Genomic DNA, 21,876 nt, shown 5'->3' with positions numbered 1-21,876 from the left:
CAGGAGGGAGTGGGCATCTCTCCCGCTGTCATGGGAAGGGGTGCTTGATTTTGGCAGTGGGACGGAGTGGGCATCTCTCCCTCTGCCATGGGTATGTGTGTGTTTGACTTCGGTGGTGTGAGGGAGTGGGCATCTCTCCCACTGCTGTGCGTGTGTGTGTGTGTGTGTGTGGGTCGGAGGAGGGTTGCTTGACTTTGGTGGCAGGAGGGAGTGGGCATCCTTCAAGCCGATTTTTAATTTTTTTTCTGTGCATGTGCCCATTGCTATCACCAGCGATGGGCACAAGCAAATTTAGCAAATCTTTGCTACTCTCCGCCAACCTCATTTGCATGCAAGGTTTTTGTAGAATGACTTGACTTTTTGAAATCGCTACAATAACAACTGCAACAGCGGCTCATCGGATTTTACCACAAAGTTTTAAGAATCTAGCTCCGAGTCCCAAAAATGGCAAAAACAGATCAGAATCAAGACTGGCGTGTGTTTCAATGGGAAGTAGGACCAGTGCTGGGCAGACTTCTATGATCCATGCCTCAAACAGACACAGAGATTAAGTATACCAGTGTTTAATCATAAAGAAGTAGAACCTGTGCAGAATGCCAGATTTAACTCTGGCCACCTTGTTTAGCAGACTGGATGGACAGTGCATATCTTTATCTGCCAACATTTACTATGTTACAACTTACAACGGTGCTCATTTTCAATGCAGCTGGACTTCTCAAAATGGCCCGATAAAAGTCCACCTGCTAAAAATGTCCAAATCGTAATTTTTGGAAAGGCAGAATTTAGATGTTCACATTGCAGTTCATCCAAATAGTAAAAGAGTGTGTTGTGGGTATATTTAGGGCAGGACTACAGAGGGCCCAAATTGAAAACGTCCAGCAGTGATCATCGAACAGGAAGAAACGTCAAGTAAAAAAAGAAGTGCATCCCAAGTTAGACCTATTTCAAGCACATCCAGGGAACTCTGATTGAGTAGTTGACCACTTGAGGGGTTAAGGCATGACCCCTTCCTTAGTCCCCCAGTGGTTACTGGCCTCCTCCCTAACCCCTGAATGTGACACTGGAAAGGAAAAATGTATTATGGGCATTCTGAATACAGCAGCAAGCAGGTCTGAAGGGTAGTCTAATACTCAGAGCAGTGAACTGTACACCAGGTGACCCAGGTTCAAATCCCACTTCAGATTTTTTTTTTTTTAACCTTTAAATTGTGAAATTTCTAGAAACAGATATACCTACTGAACATAAATATTTAAAAAACATATGTAAGCCTGAGGGCAATTAAGGTGGTACACATTCAGGAACGTTAAGTATTCGATCATATATATTTTTTTGTTTTGCAGGATTGACTGTGACCTCACATCCTGAGGCAGCTTATGATTAGCGAAACGCTGGCCACCGTCGATGTGCGGTGTCTTTCTGTTTACTCAATAGGATTTGGCTTTTCAAATCATTTTCAGATCACAGGGATCCCAATATAAGGCGGAATATATCTCACTTGCATTGCACAAGGCTTTTTTCTTTTGAAATATTATTGAGGAGGTTTTTTTATGCCAGTGACTTTAGTACACTCTGTAAAACTCCACCTGTTTTCAACCTGAGTTTCTCGTTTTGGTGGAGGGGGGATCTGAGGCTTTTTCCTCCTCTTAAATAATTTTTACAGAAGAAGCGTTGTTGTGGGTTTTTTCTGCCTTACCTTGGAACCCTATGCCTGTGGAATGCTAGCATTTCTCTTGGTGGGCTCTGTTGATCTCTCATGTGGTGTTGTGCTGAAAACCAGGTCGAAAGTGTAGTGGGATTAACACATGCAGGTACAAGCAGGTATTTCCCTATTCTTGGAGGGCTCACCATTTAATGTAACAGAATTCCAGTAAAATATGAACCTGGGTGACTTGAATTAAAGTCCACTGCATTGATGATTAGGCTGTCCCTCTCTCTGCATGGAAGTGTGTTGTCATTTTTGCCCTTGTCCCTGGATTGTTGGTATTCATAGTTTGGAAAATGGCTGTTTGGATGTTTTCACATTTGAAATAGGAAACCCCACCTGACAAAAACGTTATCTACTACCAGGTATAATTTCACTCTACCATCTCTAGCTGATCTTACCAAATACTGGCCAAGGTAAAATCTACATTCCGTTCCTTAGAAAATCTTCGTGATTAAAGCCTTTTTTAAAAATCAAACCACGTTAAGGTTTTTTTTATCGCTGGCCACTGCGGTAAAAGCTCTGACGTTCATAGGAGCATCAGAACTTTTATTGCAGCGCCTGGCGATAAAATAACCTAATGCAGCTTGATAAAAGGGAGCCTAAAATCCAATACCCAAGGCCTACTTCCAGTGATTTTAAGTATGATTTGTAATAGAAACAGTAATTACACAGGTAACATTGCGCTTGTGGTATTTCTGGATCTTTCTGCCACATTTGATTTGGTTGATCACTCTCTCCTACTTGCACGAGTAGGGGAAATTGTACTTGTCAGAACTGAGCTTAACTGGTTCTCTTCATTTGAATGACCGTTTGCTGTCTGCCCAAGTACTAACACGTCTAAAATTTACCCTCTTACATGCAGAGTACCGTAAGGTTCAGTTTTCTCTCCTATTCTCTTTATGAGTTCTCTGGTTGCCCTTGTTCAATCCTTTGGAATTAAGAGTTTCTTCTATGTGGATGACATATTATTGCTATTCCCTATGTCATCATCTAATATTGATCTTATGCCATTATAGAATTGTTTAACAGCGCAGGCAACATGTCTGGAAACCAAAACTGGTGCTAAATCCAGATAAAACAACTATCAGCAGGATCACAGTCACTCAGTCACGGCCTAGCTGTTTTCCTAGATGCCTGGTTTTATCTTTTAACTACTTAGGTGTATGGTTTGATAACCAATTATCATTAAACCCAACCCACCCAACCCAGATTTTGGAAGTAATGAAAGCTGGTTTAACAACTACATGCACTCTATGGTATCTATGAAGTTTCTTGGATTTTAAATCATTTCATACTGCTTGTCATGCTTTTTTAATTTCTTATTTGAATTACTGTGTCTTATGTTAATTTGGGGTCCAAAAATGCACTAGGGCTTATTTTCGGGGGATGTCTTATTTTTTTCATGTACAATGATTATTTTTCCCTTCTTCTCCTCCATCCCAATCCTCTTTCCTTTCTCTCCCCCACAAGTGCAGTATCTTTCCTCCCCTCTCACCCATACCCTTGTGCCTTCCCTGTGCAGCATCTTTTTATACCCCCCTGTGAAGCAGAACTCTTGTACAGCATCTTTATATCTCTCCCTCCCATCCCCTCTCCCCCCCCGTGCAGCAGAACCACGACGATCCTCCCACTGTGAAACGGACATACCTCCCTTCAAGCAGCAGCATTGGCAGCACTTTAAACAGGCTGCTTTGCGGTCTTCTCTCGTCAGGTCCTACCCTCTGCCGCATCGCCGCGAGACCGACATACCTCCCTCCAAAAAGCTGCTTCAGCAGCACTCTAAACAGGCTGCTTCACGGCCTTCTCCCACAAGGGGGGCCTTCCTTGTGCCGTGTCGCTGATGACATCATCAGTGATGTGGCAGAGGATAGGACCTGACAGGAGAAGACCGTTTAAAATGCTGCCGGCACTGCTGTTTGGAGGGAGGTATGTTGGTCTCACAGCAATTCAGCAGAGGGCAGGACCTGATGGGAGAAGTCCACGATGCTGCTGTTTGGGTGAAGGTATATGTTGGTCTCGTGGTGGGAGGGTCGGCAGGGTTCAGATGGGAGGGAGAGATGGAAAGATGCTGCGTAGGGGGAGGGGGAATGTAAGGACATTCGGGAGGGGGCTGAGGAGGCGATCTAACTAGGGCTTATTTTTGGAGTAGGGCTTATATTAAGACCTACCCCGAAAATCATGCTAGGGCTTATTTTCAGGGTAGGTCTTATTTTTGGGGAAACACAGTAGTACTTCGGCAATGTTGCCGTGTGCAGCAAAAGGATTTGATCATGTGACATTATTATTCATCCACTCGTATTGATTACTCGTCCCTTTTTGCATTGTTTTTAAGATTCTCATCTTAACCTATAAAATATGTCATTCAGGAGATCCACAATATCTGTCTATGTTAGCTACCCCTTATATGCCTGCTCACACACTGAGCTCAATGGATGCAAACCATTTGGTTTTGCCTAATGTTAATTCAGCTTACCACGAATCTACATGTTACTCAGGTTTCATTTTTCTTTCATCAAAATTATGGAATGATTTACCACCACAGATCTGTAGTAAAATGTCTTTTCCAAAGTTTAAATCATTATTGAAAACTCACTTGTTTACCTTAGCTATAGCCTCAAATTCATCTTCTGACTGCTCTCTTTCTTTCAGACTTGGAGGGTGGACACTCCTGTGAGACGGGTGTTTTATAAAATATGAATGTTCTTGGTTGAAGTATACTTTCCTGCCTAAGTTTTTCCCTGTCTCCGCGGGAACTCATTTTCCCATCCCGTCCTAGCGACTTCTTTTCCTGCCCCATTCCTGCAAGTTCTGTCATCATCTACACAAGCCTCAAACACTTTGAAATCATAAGTAGCTCAGAGCTCAGATTGTGATGTCATAATGCCTCATTCCACCAATGCCTAAGCTCCCTCCTCATCTGCACAAGCCTCAAACACTTTAAAATCATAAGTTAAGGCAGAGCTTACAGGAATAGGGCAGGGACAGGGACAGCAACAAAACTCATGGGGACAGGGAAATTGAGTTCCTGCAGGGATGGCGACAAATTTGTCCTCATGTCATTTTCTAATCCAGAGTATGTGACATTAGTTTTGACTCTGGTGATATCTGGTTGAATCACAAGGAGACATTTACTTCTTGGCATATATACTTTTTGCAGTTTATGTGGTGCTGGGAAATGAAGGCTTCTGTTATGTAGTAATGAGGAGATTGGACATTATTATCAAAAAGCAATGGAACTAAAATATTTCTTTTCATTTTAGAGCTGCAGTTAAAATATACTAGAATATGGAATGCTGATGCAAAGCCGGCCCTGGGGTGCAGAATATAATTCATACTGCCCACATCTCTCCAAGGACCATAGGTATTTTTTTTTTATCCATGGATTTTGCATCAGTTTTAAAAGTAAAAGTATGCACAGAACTTGGACAGATAATGGAAGCTGAAAGGCTGAGTTAACATTTGTCATTAGCAAAAAAAAAAGGCAGAATAATTTATGGCAATGCATCCACTTTGGGTTTGCTAATTGGATGAAAACTGTTGAACGTTCTGACATGAACTTTTCTCTTGGTGTGAACTTGTATTGGATTCTTTGCAGGATGTGATATTTAATTGGACCAACATAAAAACAATACAGAAGTGTTCTACAATAATTCAGGAGCTGTGGAGATCTCATTGGTCCTTTTTCCAAATATCACATGTGTCCATACAGATAAGATCCAGATTGCATAGTTATACCTTACCTGGGTATGTCGAAGGGGAGGGTCCATTGGTAGTGGTCTTGCAGGTACAGCTTGCTGAAGTAGAGACTGGTGAAGAGGTGGTAGAACGGGGTGAGGCATATGTGACTTTGGTATATCAAGTATTACTACTGGGTTACTGATGTTTACATGCTGACAGTGCGGTAATCTTCTGGTACCACCATTCTGTGCAGATGGAAGACAAGGAGTGACAGGGAAAAGACTTTATTTGCAAGTCATTTTTTTCTTTCCATCCATAACTAACCTGTGCTAAGCTGTACATTTTCTACGTCTAAGGGTTCCTTTTACTAAGGTGTGCTAGCGTTTTTAGCGCATGCAAAAGATTAGTGCGCGCTAGCTGAAAAATTACCGCCTGCTTAAAAGGAGGCGGTAGCGGCTAGCGCGTGCCATTTTAGCGTGCGCTATTCCACGTGTTAAGGCCCTAACGCAGCTTTGTAAAAGGAGCCCTAAGTCTTTTCTACTGTCAAACAACAAATATATAACTACTTTTATAGGCTTAAAAAAGGTTTGGACAAGTTCCTGGAGGCAAAGTCTGTAGTCTGCTTTTGAGACAGACATGGGGGAAGTCACTGCTTGCCCTGGGATTGGTAGCATGGAATGTTGCAACTATTTGGGTTTCTGCCAATTACTTGTGACTTCAATTGACCACTGATGGAAACGGGATACTGTGCTGGATGGACCATTGGTTTGGACCATTGGCTATTCTTATGTTCTTATAATTAAATATACTCAGCCAGCTCAGTTATCTTCCATAGGTGCATATGTGATATCCGAACAAAAAAATCCAATTATCAAACATTAGATTTCCCTTCCTTATGCTTAAACTTGGCTTCTCAACCCTTTTTGCTATCTTTGTCCTTTGTGCCCATTCCAAGCTGTTCTCATTTCCACTTAGAGTACTGAGAGGTCATTCCAAGCCCTGTTGTCCTCTCCCTTTGGTTCTTATGAATCCCCATACTTAATCTAATACTCAGGCTTGTAATAATTCAAACAGCTACCACAATATGCTGTAGTCTGAGTGTCTGACTGCTCCATGATTTTTGGCGTTCAGGTTGTAAGCATGATCCGTCTGTGGTGTAACACTATGTACACTGGCTTGGATTCTCTGTTCTTTAAGAACATAAGAATAGCCTTACTGGTTTAGACCAATGGTCCATCAAGCCCAGTAGCCCATTCTCACGGTGGCCAATCTAGGTCACTAGTACCTTGCCAAAACCCAAGGTGTAGCAATATTCCGTTATCTCAGAGTAAGCAAGATTCCAGAACCCCCAAATAGTAGCAACATTCCATGCTACAAATCCAGTGGCTTCCCCCGTGTCTTTCTCAATAATAGACTATGGACTTTTCCTCCAGGAACTTGTCCAAACCTTTCTTAAAACCAACTACGCTATCCGCTCTTACTAAACTAAACTAAACTAAACCTTAGGTTTGAATACCGCGCCATCTCCGCGAGCGTAGAGCTCGGCACGGTTTACAGAGTTAGGATAGAAAGGAACTCCAATGAAGGGTTATAGGATAGGAACTAAGAGGGTATAGAGGGGTCAGGGTACCAGAGAGGGGGAGGTGTTAAATCTTTGAAAAGAGCCAAGTTTTCAGGTGTTTGCGGAAAAGTTGGAGGGAGTTTGAATTTCTGAGCGGGGATGTAAGATTGTTCCAGAGTTCTGTGGTTCTAAAGTGGAGGGATGTTCCTAGTTTTCCTGCACGGGATATACCTTTTGTAGAAGGGAATGATAGTTTTAATTTTGGGGAGGATCTGGTGGAATTAGGGTTTGAGGAATTCCAAAAGAGTGGAATAACGGGAGGAAGGATGCCGTGTAGGATCTTGAAGGCTAAGCAGGCACATTTAAAGAGGACCCTGGAGGGTACTGGAAGCCAGTGAAGCTTGGACAGGAGTGGCGAGACATGGTCGAATTTGCTTTTTGCGAAAATTAATTTAGTTTACCACATCAGTAAACACCTCGCCAGCTCCCTGATATTTCTTCTAAATGTTTTACCCCACTTGTTCTTACCACTGCACTCTAGGGGTAATTCTAGAACATTTCCACGTCTGTATCTATTCTAAGCCAGCTTGTATTCTGACATAGTTTGGCTGCTGTTACCTCTGCAGGGCAGCCTGTTCCAGAATCCTACATCTTTTCATTAAAAGACTTTGCTCCCTGCAACTTCTGCTCTGCTCCCTTGCCCTTTGATTTTCTTTTCTTTTCATTTTTTTTTTTAATTTCACTTTCCTGCATTTTATTGACGCTTGTAACATATGTGGTCCATTGCTGGACGTGGATTGTGGAATCCATTATCTGATGAGTTGCATCTTGAGTCTAACTAAACTTCCAGAAGGTACATTTGTTTGCTAATATCCTCAGGGCTTGATAATTGTGTTAAATTGTACTGTGCTTTTACAAGTCCCCGATAGACGGGCCATACATTTTTATGAAAACATAAGTGAATTATAAATAGCCCTTTCTTCTCAGAAAGAAGTACTTTTTGATTGTCTTGTCTGTCTGTGCAAGAGTGGTGTTGCAGGCCTTGTATTATTTCAGTAGCTTCTCTTTGAACTGCTTCCATCATCTCATCATTTTTACAAATTCACAGTATCCAGAATGGAGCACAGTACTCAAGGTTACATTTGCAAAAGAAGGCATTGAAATTTTGTGATAACAGACAGCAGCATAAAATCAAAGCAGCTTTTTATTAGGTAAATACATTAAGAAGCAGGCAGATTTTGTACACATGAATAAAGGCCTGGCTCTCAGAGTTTCAGTGTGACATGAATGTTTTCACCTTGATGATGCCTGCTGGTGTGCAGAGTATTTGATAAAATTTGTGTTGAACTGACATCTACCATATAAACACCTTTGGACAATAGATATGAAAATATACACAATTATCCTAATGTTCTTTCACGCCAGTTAAATTTGTGCAGAGAATTCTGAAGGGACTATAGCTGATGGTAACTTTGAGCTGTGAAATCATCATTCTTTCCATGCAAGAAGGAAATACTCTGGAAACATTTTATTATCCCAAAGACAAAACATTACTATTTGTTCTTTCTGATCTGTGACAGCATTAACCCCCTCTTCTATTAAACTACGCTAGCAGTTTTAAGCGCAGAAAGCCGCGCTGAATGGCCTGCGCTGCTCCAGACGCTCATAGGAACTCTATGAGCGTCGGGAGCCGCGCAGGCTATTCAGCGCGGCTCCCCGCACTAGAAACTGCTAGTGCAGTTTAATAGAAGAGGCCCTAAGACACTTGAACGTCTATTATTACAGCTCTGCTAGAACAATGTTTTCCTTTTTTTTTAACTAACCTTAATTGAAGTGCAAACAGACACAAATACAAAATAATGCATGAAAGACACACAGTTGGTTCTTCAGCGTATCCACTTAATTTATATTGCCACCCAGTAGTATCTCCCCTCTCATACCCTCCTCCCTCCCCACCCCCCCAACCAAAACAAAGACTCGGACAATGGGGAGTCAAATAATACCACAATAGACTAAATCACAGAAGCCCAATAAATCGCCCTCCATCTGTGGTAACTATACCATCTACATTCAAAAAGATGCACTTGATGGCAACAACTGAGAGACAATATGTATCGTACCACTGGTCCAATTTGTCCAGAACCTGACCAACACTGGATGATTGGGTTTGCTTTCAAGTGGTGGCAAGAACCATCCGGGCTGCTGCCATACCTGGACCAGTACTTTTTAACATTTTTGTAAGCGATATTGCTGAAGGGATGTCAGGTAAGATTTGCCTCTTTGCAAATGATACCAAAATCTGCAATAGAGTGGACCCTCCTGATGGTGTTAATAACACGAGGAAAGACCTAGCAAATCTTGAAGAATGGTCTGAAATTTGGTAGCCAAGATTTACTGCTAAGAAATGCATGGTCATGTATTTGGGTGCAAACAGGAGGGAATGGTAGAGTTTAGGGGGTGAAGAACTTTTGTGCATGAAAGAGGAGCAGGACCTGAGTGTGATATAGTATGTGATGATGATCTTAAGGTGGCCAAACAGGTTGAAAAGATGACGGCAAAAGCTAGATGGATGCTAGGGCACATAGGGAAAGGTATGGCCTGTAGGAAAAAGGAGATATTGATGCCCCTGTATAAGACTCTGGTGAGACCTCATCAGTGGAATAACAGTGGAACAATGGTGGGGTGGGGGCAGTCCGCCCCGGGTGCACACCCCAAGGGGTGCACAGCTGGCCACCCACCGGGGAATAGGCTGACGCCGGGGAAAGGCTGCCACTGCAGCCATTGGGAACAGGCCGGCGCCAAATTCTCCTTCCCTGCTTTTCTTCCCCACAGGGCCGACCAACTCTCGCCACCCGACGTCAATTCTGACATTGGAGAGGACGTTCTGGGCCAGCCAATCATTGCCTGGCTGGCCCGGAACGTCCTCTCCGACTTTAGAATTGACGTCGGGCGGCAAGAGTTGGTCATTCCCGCGGGGAAGAAAAGCAGGGAGGGAGAACTCGGTGCCAGCCTGTTCCCGATGGCGGCAGTGGCAGCCTTTCCCCGGCGGCGGTGGCAGCATCATGTTTCCTAATGGCGGTGGCATGGGTGAGGGCAGGGAGAAAGAAAGAAAGAAAGAAAGGGGGGGGGGGAGGAAAAGGAAGCCAGAAAGAAAGAAAGGGGTCAGGGTTAAACAAAGAAAGAAATAAAAAAAATGGGGCACAGAGAGAGAGAGAGAGAGAAAGACAGACATACAGAAAGAAAGGGGGCATGGAGAGAGAAAGAAAGAAGGGGGCAGGGTGAAAGAAAGAAATGGGGCACGGAGAGAGAGAAAGAGACATAGAGAAAGAAAGGGGGCATGGAGAGAGAAAGAAAGAAGGGAGCAGGGTGAAACAAAGAAAAAGTTGGGGGAGGGAATGAGGTCTGGAGGAGAGGAAGCATACGGGAGGCTGAAAGAAGGGAAGAAATATTGGATGCACAGTCAGAAGAATAAAGTGCAACCAGAGACTGATGAAATTACCAAAGAAAGGTAGGAAAAATTATTTTATTTTCAATTTAGTGATCAAAATGTGTCTGTTTTGAGAATTTATATATGCTGTCTATATTTTGCACTATGGCCCCCTTTTTACTAAACCGCAATAGCGTTTTTTTAGTGCAGAGAGCCTATGAGCATCGAGAGCAGTGTGGGGCATTCAGCACAGCTCCCTGTGCTAAAAACTGCTATCGCGGTTTAGTAAAAAGGGAGGGGGTATATTTGTCTGTTTTTGTATAGTTGTTACTGAGGTGACATTGCATAAAGTCATCTGCCTTGACCTCTTTGAAAACCCGGGGAATATAAATGATGATTAACATTTTCTCTGCGTACAGTGTGCTTTGTGTTTTTAAAATTTTATTGTTGGTAGATCATTTTGACTTGGCCACGAAGGTAAGGGGGAGGGAGGGAGGGGAGCTGCTGAAAGACATCTAGTAATCCTTGCAGGCTTGACTGTGCAGGGAATTATTATGTTTTGTTATGTGACTGGCATTATTTAGACTTTAATTTCTATGAATGAATGGAATGAAAATGATATAAAATTACTTGCTTGTTTTTATGTGCATGCACTGAAGGAAAGTAGTGGGCTGAGGACGCTGAAGGAAAATGGGGAAGAGAAAGTTGGGAGAAGACGCTGATTTATAAATTGACAATTGTACAGAATATTATTTATTTTTATACTTTAATATAATAAGTTCAATATAAAACAATTCAAGGCTTGTGTGGATGGAATCAGGTGGTTTGTGGGAATGGGGACCGAGCTTACGGGGATTAGTCCAATAAAATGGTATTTTCTTATTTCTCATTATTTGTTTTATTTTTATTTGTTAATTTGTAAAGTGGTGATTTGTATTGTATCAGTTTTTTCAAATTTACATCTACTGTCTTTATATTTTGCACAGTATTAGAGGACATGTATTACTGTTTTTGTGGTGTGGTGTTGCATTGTATGCAGAGTCTGGTTTCTTGGTGGTCCAGTTTAACTTTTGTCTACATATTTCTATTTTTAATTTGTGATTATTTTATATTGGGCGAGGGTGTATCTGTCTGTGTGTATGAAAGGGACATGGATTTCTGATAGCATCGACTGTACAGGATCAATTGACTGTGCAGGATCTGGCTTGTTTAGTTTTACAATGTATGTGTTGGTGTTCTAGTGCTCACTGCAGTGTTTAAGATGCTGCCTTTTCCTAGGTACACTCTTGTTCTGTGATATGTGGATTGTTACTAAAAATCATATTTTTCATATAGATGGGGGGGGGGGGTATCAAAAAATGATGGTCCCCAGGTGTCACATATGCTAGGTACGCCACTGGACCTCACTTAAAATATTGTGTACAAGTCCCCTGGACTGGAAATTAGGTAATGTCGTTCCTCTGCATAAAAAGGGTTGCAGGGCAGAGGCTGCGAATTATAGACCGGTGAGTCTCACATCAAAAGTGTGCAAACTCATGGAAACACTAATTAAAAGCAAATTGGACACGATCTTGAATGAAGGGAATCTTCGGGATCCCAGTCAGCATGGATTCACCAAGGGTAGGTCCTGCCAATCCAATCTCATCAGCTTCTTTGACTGAGTAACAAGAAAGTTGGACTTGGGAGAGTCTTTGGTCGTCGTGTACCTGGACTTCAGTAAAGCTTTTGACAGTGTCCCACACCGCAGGCTGCTAAGCAAGATGGAATCGATGGGGTTAGGAGAGACACTAACTGGGTCAATGATTGGCTGAGTGGCAGACTTCAGAGGGTGGTGGTTAATGGTACCCTCTCTAAAACATCGGAGGTGACCAGTGGAGTGCCTCAGGGCTCGGTCCTGGGTCCACTCCTTTTCAACATATTCATAAGGGATCTGACTCAAGGGCTTCAAGGTAAAATAACACTATTCGCCGATGACGCCAAACTATGTAATATGGTAAGTGAATGCAGTTTACAGAATTATATGGCGCAGGACCTGCTTACATTGGAAAGTTGGTCCTCAACCTGGCAGCTAGGCTTCAATGCTAAGAAATGTAAGGTCATGCACCTCGGAAGCGGAAATCTATGCAGGACGTACTTCTTGAATGGAGAAACTTTAACTAGGACTTCAGCAGAACGAGATTTAGGAGTAATCATCAGTGCAGACATGAAAACTGCCAATCAAGTGGAGAAGGCTTCATCTAAGGCAAGGCAGATATTGGGTTGTATCAATAGAAGTTTCGTCAGCCGAAAGCCTGAAGTCATAATGCCATTGTACAGGGCCATGGTGAGACCTCATCTGGAATACTGTGTGCAATTCTGGAGGCCACATTACAGTAAAGATGTGCGCAGAATTGAATCGGTTCAGCGGACAACCACCAGGATGATCTCGGGGCTCAAGGGTCTCTCGTATGAAGAGAGACTGAACAAATTGCAGCTCTACACTCTCGAGGAACGTAGGGAGAGGGGAGACATGATCGAAACATTTAAGTACCTCACGGGACGTGTCGAAGTGGAAGATGATATTTTCTTTCTCAAGGGACCCTCGGCCACAAGAGGGCACCCGCTCAAACTCAGGGGCGGAAAATTTCATGGCGACACCAGAAAGTATTTCTTCACAGAGAGAGTGGTTGATCATTGGAACAAGCTTTCAGTGCAGATGATCGAGGCAGACAGCGTGCCAGACTTTAAGAATAAATGGGATACCCATGTGGGATCCCTACGTGGGTCAAGATAAGAAAATTAGGTCATTAGGGCATAGACAGGGGGTGGGTAAGCAGAGTGGGCAGACTTGATGGGCTGTAGCCCTTTTCTGCCGTCATCTTCTATGTTTCTATGTCTGGAGACCACACCTTCAAAAGATATAAAAAGGATGGATTCAGTCCAGAGTAAGTCTATTAAAATGGTTGATGGTCTTCATCATAAGGTGTATGGGGACAGACTTAAAGATCTCAATATGTATACCTTGGAGGAAAGGCGGGAGATAGAGGGGAGATATGATAGAGACATTTAAATACCTAAATGGCATAAATGCACATGAGGTAACTCTCTTTCATTTGAAAGGGAGATCTGGCATGAGAGGGCATGGGATGAAGTTAAGAGGTGAAAGGCTCAGGAATATTCTAAGGAAATACTTTTTTACAGAAAGGGTGGTAGATGCATGGAATGGTCTCACAGTAGAGGTGGTGGAAACAGACTGAATTCCAGAAAGCATGGGACAGGCATGTGGGATCTCTTAGGGAGAGGAGGAGATAGTGGATACTGTGGATAAGCAGACTGGGTGGGCCATTTGGCCTTTATCTGCCATAATGTTTTTTATGTTTCTTTGTTTCTATGTAACATGTCCGCTCCCTTATCCAAGGAAAAACACTGCCTGTTCAGAAGAGCAACTTCTATTGTAAGCTGTATTTCACCATGTAACATTTTAGAAAACATATGAAAGACTTTCATCCAGAATGATCACAACACAGGACAAAACTACCACATATGACCATAGGTACCCACAACTCCACACCCTCTCCAACAAACATCTGATGTTCCAGGAAACATTTGTGCAAATTTGGCTGGTGTAAAATAACCATTCTCAACAGTTAAAGTGGACAAGCTCAGAGACTTAGGGCTGGATTCCATAAATGGCTCAGCACAGTTGTCAATCGACTGCTAGGTGTCCTTTATAGAATCTCATCTAGAGGTGCCTATGCATGTTTAGAAATGACAAAATCCACCAGGAGAATTCCACAAGGAAAGCAAGAAGGCAGCAACAAAAGGAAACCACTGTGGAACCGATGATCTTGATGCAAACTTTATTCCGAAACCTTTGATATACAAAGTGCAGTTCATAAAACCAATACGATCATACACAGTAGATAAGTTGTGGTATAGACCCTACACGGTCCGTGTTTTGGTCAAGAGTGACCACCTTCCGGGATCCGGTGCATTATGAACCACAAAAGATGTTATGATGGCGGAACGTTTGGGGACTAGTAAGTCCTTTAATGATGTATGGAGTCCATTGACTACTTTTGTTGCATTACAGTAAGGGTCATGCTTCTTCCCTTTTCATTAGATTTCTTTACACATCCAGGGAGGGTGGGTAGGTGGGAGAAGGGAAATGTACATTGAGGAGTTAAATTATAATACTGAAATCACATCATATATATTATTGTATTAATAATTAAGATGAGGATGGGAGTAAATGATTGTTTAATGTAATAATTGTATAGTTATTAGTGCGTTTTATGCAGTATTTATGATTTACCAATTGTATTGCACTATAAAAGTTTGAGAATCAATAAAGATTTAAACAAACAAAAAAAAGATGTTATACTGATGAGCAAGACAAAATGCTGTGTATTGGTGATTAAGCGAAGCCACCTAGTACACCTTGTCCAGCTTTTCAAATGAACTCTTACCCTTACTCAATTCATCACTTAATTTGCTGTCAATATAATGCTTGACCTGCAAGTATGGAAATATGACCCTAGGGAACAAACCATATTGCTCTTGCAGGTCTCCAAAATCTTTAATCTTCCCCCTCAGCGAGTCAAACAATTGACCTACAGAAACCAATCCCCTACCTTTCCTTCTAAACAGTGCCTGCTCATGCCCCTGGGGAAAACTCATTGTATTGAAAGGGCATATATCAGGAATAATGCCTACTTTATAAAAGTATATCCCTCAGTCTGTGCCATATCTTCATAGAGGTACGGTCTCCCACCCCCTCCTCCAACCTTCTCCCTCTTGGTTGCCATGGAATGTGCGTCAGTGGACTATCATCCCCGCCGTTCTGCTCCAGTTCCACCCACCTTTTGACTTCCTGCATTTGTCATGCCACAAGTACCTTCAACTGGGCCACTTAGAGTTATTAGGTGCCGTCGACTCGTGCTCGAGTCCTAGCAAGAGCACCCTGAAACAATCTGGATAACCACGTTGGTTCTTGGGTTGAGCAAAGGCAGAGCATGAGATTATTCAGATAGCAGCGATATACAGTGTGACTATATCGATAACTCTCCAGATAAGTTAGGACAGAAAAATTACTGTCCCAAGTTCTCCAGGTAGCAGAGATGAATATCGTTGTAGTCCATGGTCTATCCGGATATTCAGTGCTGCTGGATGTCTGGGAATATTTGCAAACACTGCAGCTGGAGTTTAAAAGAAACACAGGCTACAGAACTTAAAGATTGACTCAATAAAAACAACAAAGGTATATCTATTGAAGCACTGAGAACTGCTTTAAATTTTCATCTTTTAAACTCACCTTAGGTAAGTACAAATTTTTCTGATTTATTATAAGGTTTCTCCTGAGTGATGTAGCACTTGCCTCTTTTAAACCAGAAGACCTCGCAGGTCTCACAAACCTGTAAAATAAATACTGTATTATTGAATATAACATTTTTCTTAAAGCACTGAGCCTTTAAATTAAAATTTAAGTATCACGTTGAATAGTTCCTTCACTTTTATTCTCTGTGCTGAATGGTGAAAGTAAAAAATCATCAAATAGGTTTGTGAGATTAAATATAAATATTGATTTTTCCAAAGCCAATAGCCCATTAAATTAGTTCCTGAGAGCTGCGGGAATATATCTTCATAATAGCCAAGAGACTCTTCTGATGAAGCTAGAGTTTAAGCAGTAATAGCCTCACACATGTAGCTCTCAGTTCATTTGACTAAACTTTGATCAGAAGTCAAAGCTGTGTGGTGAAAATGTTGGAGGCATGCTATAAACTAGGCAAAGTTCACCTTTGATTTCAATTGTCAATTTAAAATAAACAGGTTGTGCCCACAGTGACTAGGGCAGGGCAACCAGGGCTTTGCCCCAGGCTCCATATTTTAAAGAGAGCTTCCAGAGCTGACTAAAGGAACTCAAACATGAAATTGCTGACCTGCTGTTAGTGATCTGTAACCTGTCGCTAAAATCGTCTGTAGTACTTGAAGATTGGAGGGTGGCCAATGTTACGCCGATTTTTAAAAAGGGCTCCAGGGGAGATCCGGGAAATTATAGACCGGTAAGCTTCACTTCAGGGCCAGGCAAAATGGTAGAAACCAATTATAAAAAATAAAATTGTGGAACACATAGACAAACATGATTTAATGAGACAGAGTCAGCATGGGTTCAGCCAAGGGAGATCTTGCCTCACCAATTTGTTTGACTTCTTTGAAGGTGTGAATAAACATGTGGATAAAGGTGAGCCGGTTGATATAGTGTATCTAGATTTTCAGAAAGCTTTTGATAAAGTTCCTCACGAGAGGCTCCTGAGAAAATTAAAGTGTCATGGGAAAGGTGGCAAAGTTTAGTTGTGGATTAGGAATTGGTTATCGGATAGAAAACAGAGGGTAGGGTTAAATGGTCATTTTTCTCAATGAAGGAGAGTAAACAGTGGAGTGCCACAGGGGTCTGTACTGGGACCGATGCTATGTAACTTATTTATATATGATCTGAAAATTGGAACGATGAGTGAGGTGATTAAATTTGCAGATGACACTAAGCTGTTCAAAGTTAAGATGCATGCAGATTGTGAAAAATTGCAGGCAGACCTTGGAAAATTGGAAGACTGGGCATCCAAATGGCAGATGAAATTTAATGTGGACAAATGCAAAGTGATGCACATTGGGAAGAATAACCTGAATCACAGTTACCGAATGCCAGGGTCCACCTTGGGGATTAGCACTCAAGAAAAGGATCTGGGTATCATTGTAGACAATAAGATGAAACCTTCTGTGCAGCAGTGGCCAAGAAAGCAAACAGGATGCTAGGAATTATTAAAAAAAAGGACGGTTAACAAGACTAAGAATGTTTTAATGCCCCTGTATCACTCCATGGTGCGACCTCATCTGGAGTATTGCGTTCAGTTCTGGTCTCCTTATTTCAAGAAAGATATAGTGGCGCTAGAAAAGGTTCAAAGAAGAGCGACCAAGATGATAAAGAAGATGGAACTCTTCTCATATGAGGAAAGACTAAAACGGTTAGAGCTCTTCAGCTTGGAAAAGAGACAGCTGAGGGGAGATATGATTGAAGTCTACAAAATCCTGAGTGGAGTAGTACGGGTACAGTGGATCGATTTTTCACTCTGTCAAAAATTACAAAGACTAGGGGACACTCGATGAAGTTACAGGGAAATACTTTAAAAACCAATGGGAGGAAATTTTTTTCTCTCAGAGAATAGTTAAGCTCTGGAATGCGTTGCCTGAGAATGTGGTAAGAGCAGATAACGTAGCTTGTTTTAAGAAAGGTTTGGACAAGTTCCTGGAGGAAAAGTCCATAATCTTTTATTGAGAAAGACATGTGGGGAAGCCACTGCTTGCCCTGTATCGGTAGCATGGAATATTGCTACTCTATGGGTTTTGGCCAGGTGCTAGTGACCTGGATTGGCCACTGTGAGAACGGGCTACTGGGCTTGATGGAACATTGTTCTGACCCCATAAGGCTATTCTTATGTTCTTATCAGAAAGGTGTATGTTTGTTACTGTGTGCCTCAGAATACCAAGATACCCCATTCTGGTGCTGCCAGCACTAATCCCCTAATTCTATATATATCGCTTAAAATTGCGCACACAAATTTAGGCACATGCCAAAATTGTGCATACAATTCAACTGCTCAATGAGCTAATTAGTACTGGGTGCTAATATTATTGGCGCTAGTTGGCAATAATTGGAATTTACACATGCATCTTTATAGTCATTATTCTATAAAGATATGCGTGTACATTTTTTCATATGGATCCAAAAAGGGGCCTGGCCATGGGAGGGGAAAGGGCGGGTCAGGGGCATTTCTAAGATCTGCACACACTGTTATAGAATTTGTGGGATCCATGCCTAATTTAGGTGTGGGTTCAGATCCCAGTGCTAGTTTAAGCTTGTCTTTTACCCCTAGTTCTTATTTCTAGCTCTTATTTTAAGCTAGTTTAAGTTGAGCTTTTACCCAAAGCTCTTATTTCCAGGCTTGACCCTTGTAAGGGGATTTATTGATTGGACTCCTGATGAAGGCTTTCGCTGAAATACTGCCAGTGTCGAGTCCCACCTAATAAAGAGCCCTGTTTGTTCCCACTTTGCTTGTTTGATGAAGAGTTTGGGAAGAACGTGGTTGGGGGTTTATAGTTATACACAGACTAAAAAATACTACACTGTAACCTATATATGCATTTTTGCAATCTAGCTGCTTCATTTCATTGACACAGGTAAGCGAGTTGATCTTTTGTGGAGCTTCTACATGGAAACCTTCTACATGGAAACCAACTTCATCCAACAAGTTCCCATCAAGACTGTTTTAAATTATTGATAGGAAAATTGATAGGTATTTTGTCTCCTAATCCTAATTTTGATTTCACATTGCATTTTGCATCACAATGATTAATTAACAAGAAAACAGTTCATTTTATGTGTTTGACTTGTTAATCAATCTACAATGAGTAGGCTTTATTATCGCAGTCTACGAAAAAATCAAATCACCCACTACTAGTTACAACGCTACTTTCTTGACATTACTTGACATTTGACTGCTTTAATACTATTGCGCTAAGAGGAATAGTAAGTCAATAAATCAAATCAATTTTCTCTGAAATGCTTGCGGTTACGTGAATTCTGGAGAAATGGTCTCAGCAGTAAGCATTTGTCCTTATTAAGGGGGAAGTAAGAGTAAGCTATAGAAATAGTCAGGGACCACTGCTCAGGCAATAGGCCTGATGGGCCGCCGCGGGAGCGGACCGCTGGGCGAGATGGACCTCTGGTCTGCCTCAGCGGAGGCAACTTCTTATTTTCTTATTTTCTAAGTGTAAAAAGTGCTCAGAACTAAATGATGGTGAAAAGATCACAAACGGGATTATACCCCATATGCTGTGCCTTTGTTGTTCAATCACTGTACTTTAGTCAATAGAGTGGTCAATAAACGATGGAAAAAGCCCAAAGGTTTATCAGAATGGTATGAGCAGCCTTTTTGAAGAAACTGGAGGCAGATTTGAAAACTTCATTTTGACATTTTGAAAAATCTGAATTGTTATATGTGAGTTTCTGTTTGAAGTTTTCTCAGATCCACTCGTGAAACCCTAGATAAGGATTTACTCAGTGGATGCTGGCAAAATCCATAAAATTCCATTAAAACATGACCCCTACTGATATCGGCTAAGTTTGACCTAGATTACGCAATTGTTTGTGCCCTTCAACTTTAGAGCACAAGGTTTCTAGTCTGTAGAAAGGATCTAACAAGTTTGCAGATTTATTCAGTACACTATGGATGTCAAATAGTTTAAAGCAATTTATACAGTCAAGCTTTTGAAAAGAACAGCAAGTATTGAATTCACAGTACCTTAGTTTCTCCATGGTTGACTTTTTATTAGCAATGAACACTCTAATCAGTGTCTTTCTTTTGAGGTACACAATGAGGGCAGCCACACCAAGACATAGAATGGTTCCCAAAATCCCCAAGATTAGACTTCTGTCATCTGAGATAGAATACAAATGAACTTACAATACAATAAATAAATAAAGGGCCACAGCAAATTGAGAAACTAATGAAAGTTTTTTATATTTCTCGAACCATGTTATAGCTTTACTCACTAAACAAATCATTCATGTCTATTAAATATTAAATTCAAAATATGATACAGTAGTCGCAAACCAAATAAGATATCTGAATGCCTTGAATTGTAAAATACTCGTAAAAAGACATGGTCAACAGAAATATGCTTAAAGGTCAAAGCAAAATGAATAATGGAAACCTTATTATGGGGATGAGCAATTTTCAAAGGATAATTCGTGTGATTTGTTTGGATAAGTTGCCTCTCTTAAACTAGTCCTCCCTCATTCCATCTGCCTGCATATAAGATAGTAAATGACAGCAGAGGAAGATCAACATGATCCACTGAGTCTGCTCAGGAACTTCTTGAGATTGTACCTGCCCATGCTTGTATTGTTGGGGTTCGAGCTGTCACACTTCTGCGGTTTCTGACTCCTTCTCCTTCCACCTTTGCTTCCCCTTCACATGGCATGGTGTGTTGAGACAGGGCTAAGTATCTGGAACTCACTGAGTCTCTGTTTCAGGACAGGCTTGTACCTGGTGCCTGCCCATCATTTCTCCCTAGCCCTGGGACTAAGGGCTCCTTTTACAAAGGTGAGTTAGCGTTTTTAGCGCACGCATCGGATTAGCACGTGCTATAGCGCACGCTAGCTGAAAAACTACTGCCTGCTCAAGAGGAGGCGGTAGTGGCTAGCCCACGCTAAGTGCGAGCTAAAACCGCTAGCGCCTTTGTAAAAGGAGCCCTAAATCTGAACATGCTGGGCATTTGATGTCTCTTTGGTGAAGATCCCTTCTCCTCTCTCCCAGCCCTCATAGAAATGTAGTGGTCATTTGGCCTCTGGCACCCTGGATCCAGCAAAAGTAGAAAGAGGAGTTTGTATGACCTCATTACATTCTTCTACTTCATTAGAGAGAAGCTGACATTGGTCCTGAACTCTGCCTGGTGTGTGGAGGAATGTCTTCCTCGATGCTGTTTCTCCTTTGACCCAGGTGGGCACTGGAGTGCAGGCAGGTCACTGGACCAAGTACTCTTTTACTGGGCTGTACTCTCATGCCTATGAAGCTTGAGAGTAAGTCCCAGGCGATTATTTGCTTCACATAGTTGGGAGCATGGCTTATACCACAAAGCCTCTGTGACTGAGTCTGGTAGTGATCCTTCCATAGGTTCTACCAAAAAACCTTGTTATGATTTTTACTTGCTCTAGATAGTCAAGTTTGATCATTTTCCAGTTCTCTACCTCACTAAACCATCCAGTCAGTAGTAGAACAGGTAGCAATTGTGTTCCACAAAGTGCATATTTTGAGATACATTTGGAAAACGTGTTCCTGGAAATGTGTTTTGGGCAGGATCAAAAATAACAGATTGTATTTCCAAATAGAAATGCTATTTTCCACAGAAATTCCACCCTCATGAAAAGTATTCAAGGCAGCTCAATTTACCCATAGGAGTCAGCAACCTGCAGTATCTCTATACTGCAGATTGCTGACTGTCTTGGTAAAGGGCTAATGCTTGACTTGCAAGTAGTGTTCGTTCAGCAGCCTGGGAGCATCAGGCTGCCAAGCCATGAACTGATGCTCATGGGCCACCTCCGAAAGGGGACGTGGTGTTGTTAAGTCCACAAGCTGGCCCCTCCTAAATCCATACACACCCCAAGCTAATCCCCACCCCCAATCCAGGCATCCTCCAGGTCTAGCCCCTCAGCCCCCAAAGAGAAGCACCCACTCTTGTGGACATACTGTATGGCTTGGTGGTCCAGTGGGTGCATAGGCAGGAATGATCATCAGCCACTCCTGCCCTTCCATCATTGTTCCTCCAAATGGTGATAATCTCATCCTATTACTGCAAGGGGTCATGTTTCTTATACGACTACCACTATGGCCATTATTTTAGGGAATGGTGTCAGAGGGCTAGGAGTGCCTGGGGATCATTCCTGCGAAGCAACTAAAGGAACACTAGGCC

At 42.0% G+C, this 21,876-nt stretch overlaps 1 protein-coding gene across 2 annotated transcripts in view; it reads right to left on the bottom strand.

The window, feature by feature from the left end:
- ADAM12 (ADAM metallopeptidase domain 12) overlaps positions 1-21,876 on the bottom strand; it is a 711,117-nt gene that overhangs the window by 26,209 nt on the left and 663,032 nt on the right. Inside the window, exons 19-21 of one of the 2 annotated variants that reach the window (XM_033941188.1) lie at positions 19,707-19,842; positions 15,665-15,764; positions 5,446-5,628 (exon numbers count right to left, since the gene is read on the bottom strand). In XM_033941188.1, the coding sequence (XP_033797079.1) occupies positions 5,446-5,628; positions 15,665-15,764; positions 19,707-19,842 (419 nt within the window). Of the gene's footprint in view, positions 1-5,445; positions 5,629-15,425; positions 15,549-15,664; positions 15,765-19,706; positions 19,843-21,876 lie in introns of those variants that run through there. The other variant, XM_033941189.1, reaches the window with a different exon arrangement.

The sequence above is a fragment of the Geotrypetes seraphini genome, chromosome 4 (genome assembly GCF_902459505.1).
Source record: "Geotrypetes seraphini chromosome 4, aGeoSer1.1, whole genome shotgun sequence".
NCBI lineage: Eukaryota > Metazoa > Chordata > Amphibia > Gymnophiona > Dermophiidae > Geotrypetes > Geotrypetes seraphini.
This window is presented reverse-complemented; position numbering and strand designations above follow the sequence as displayed.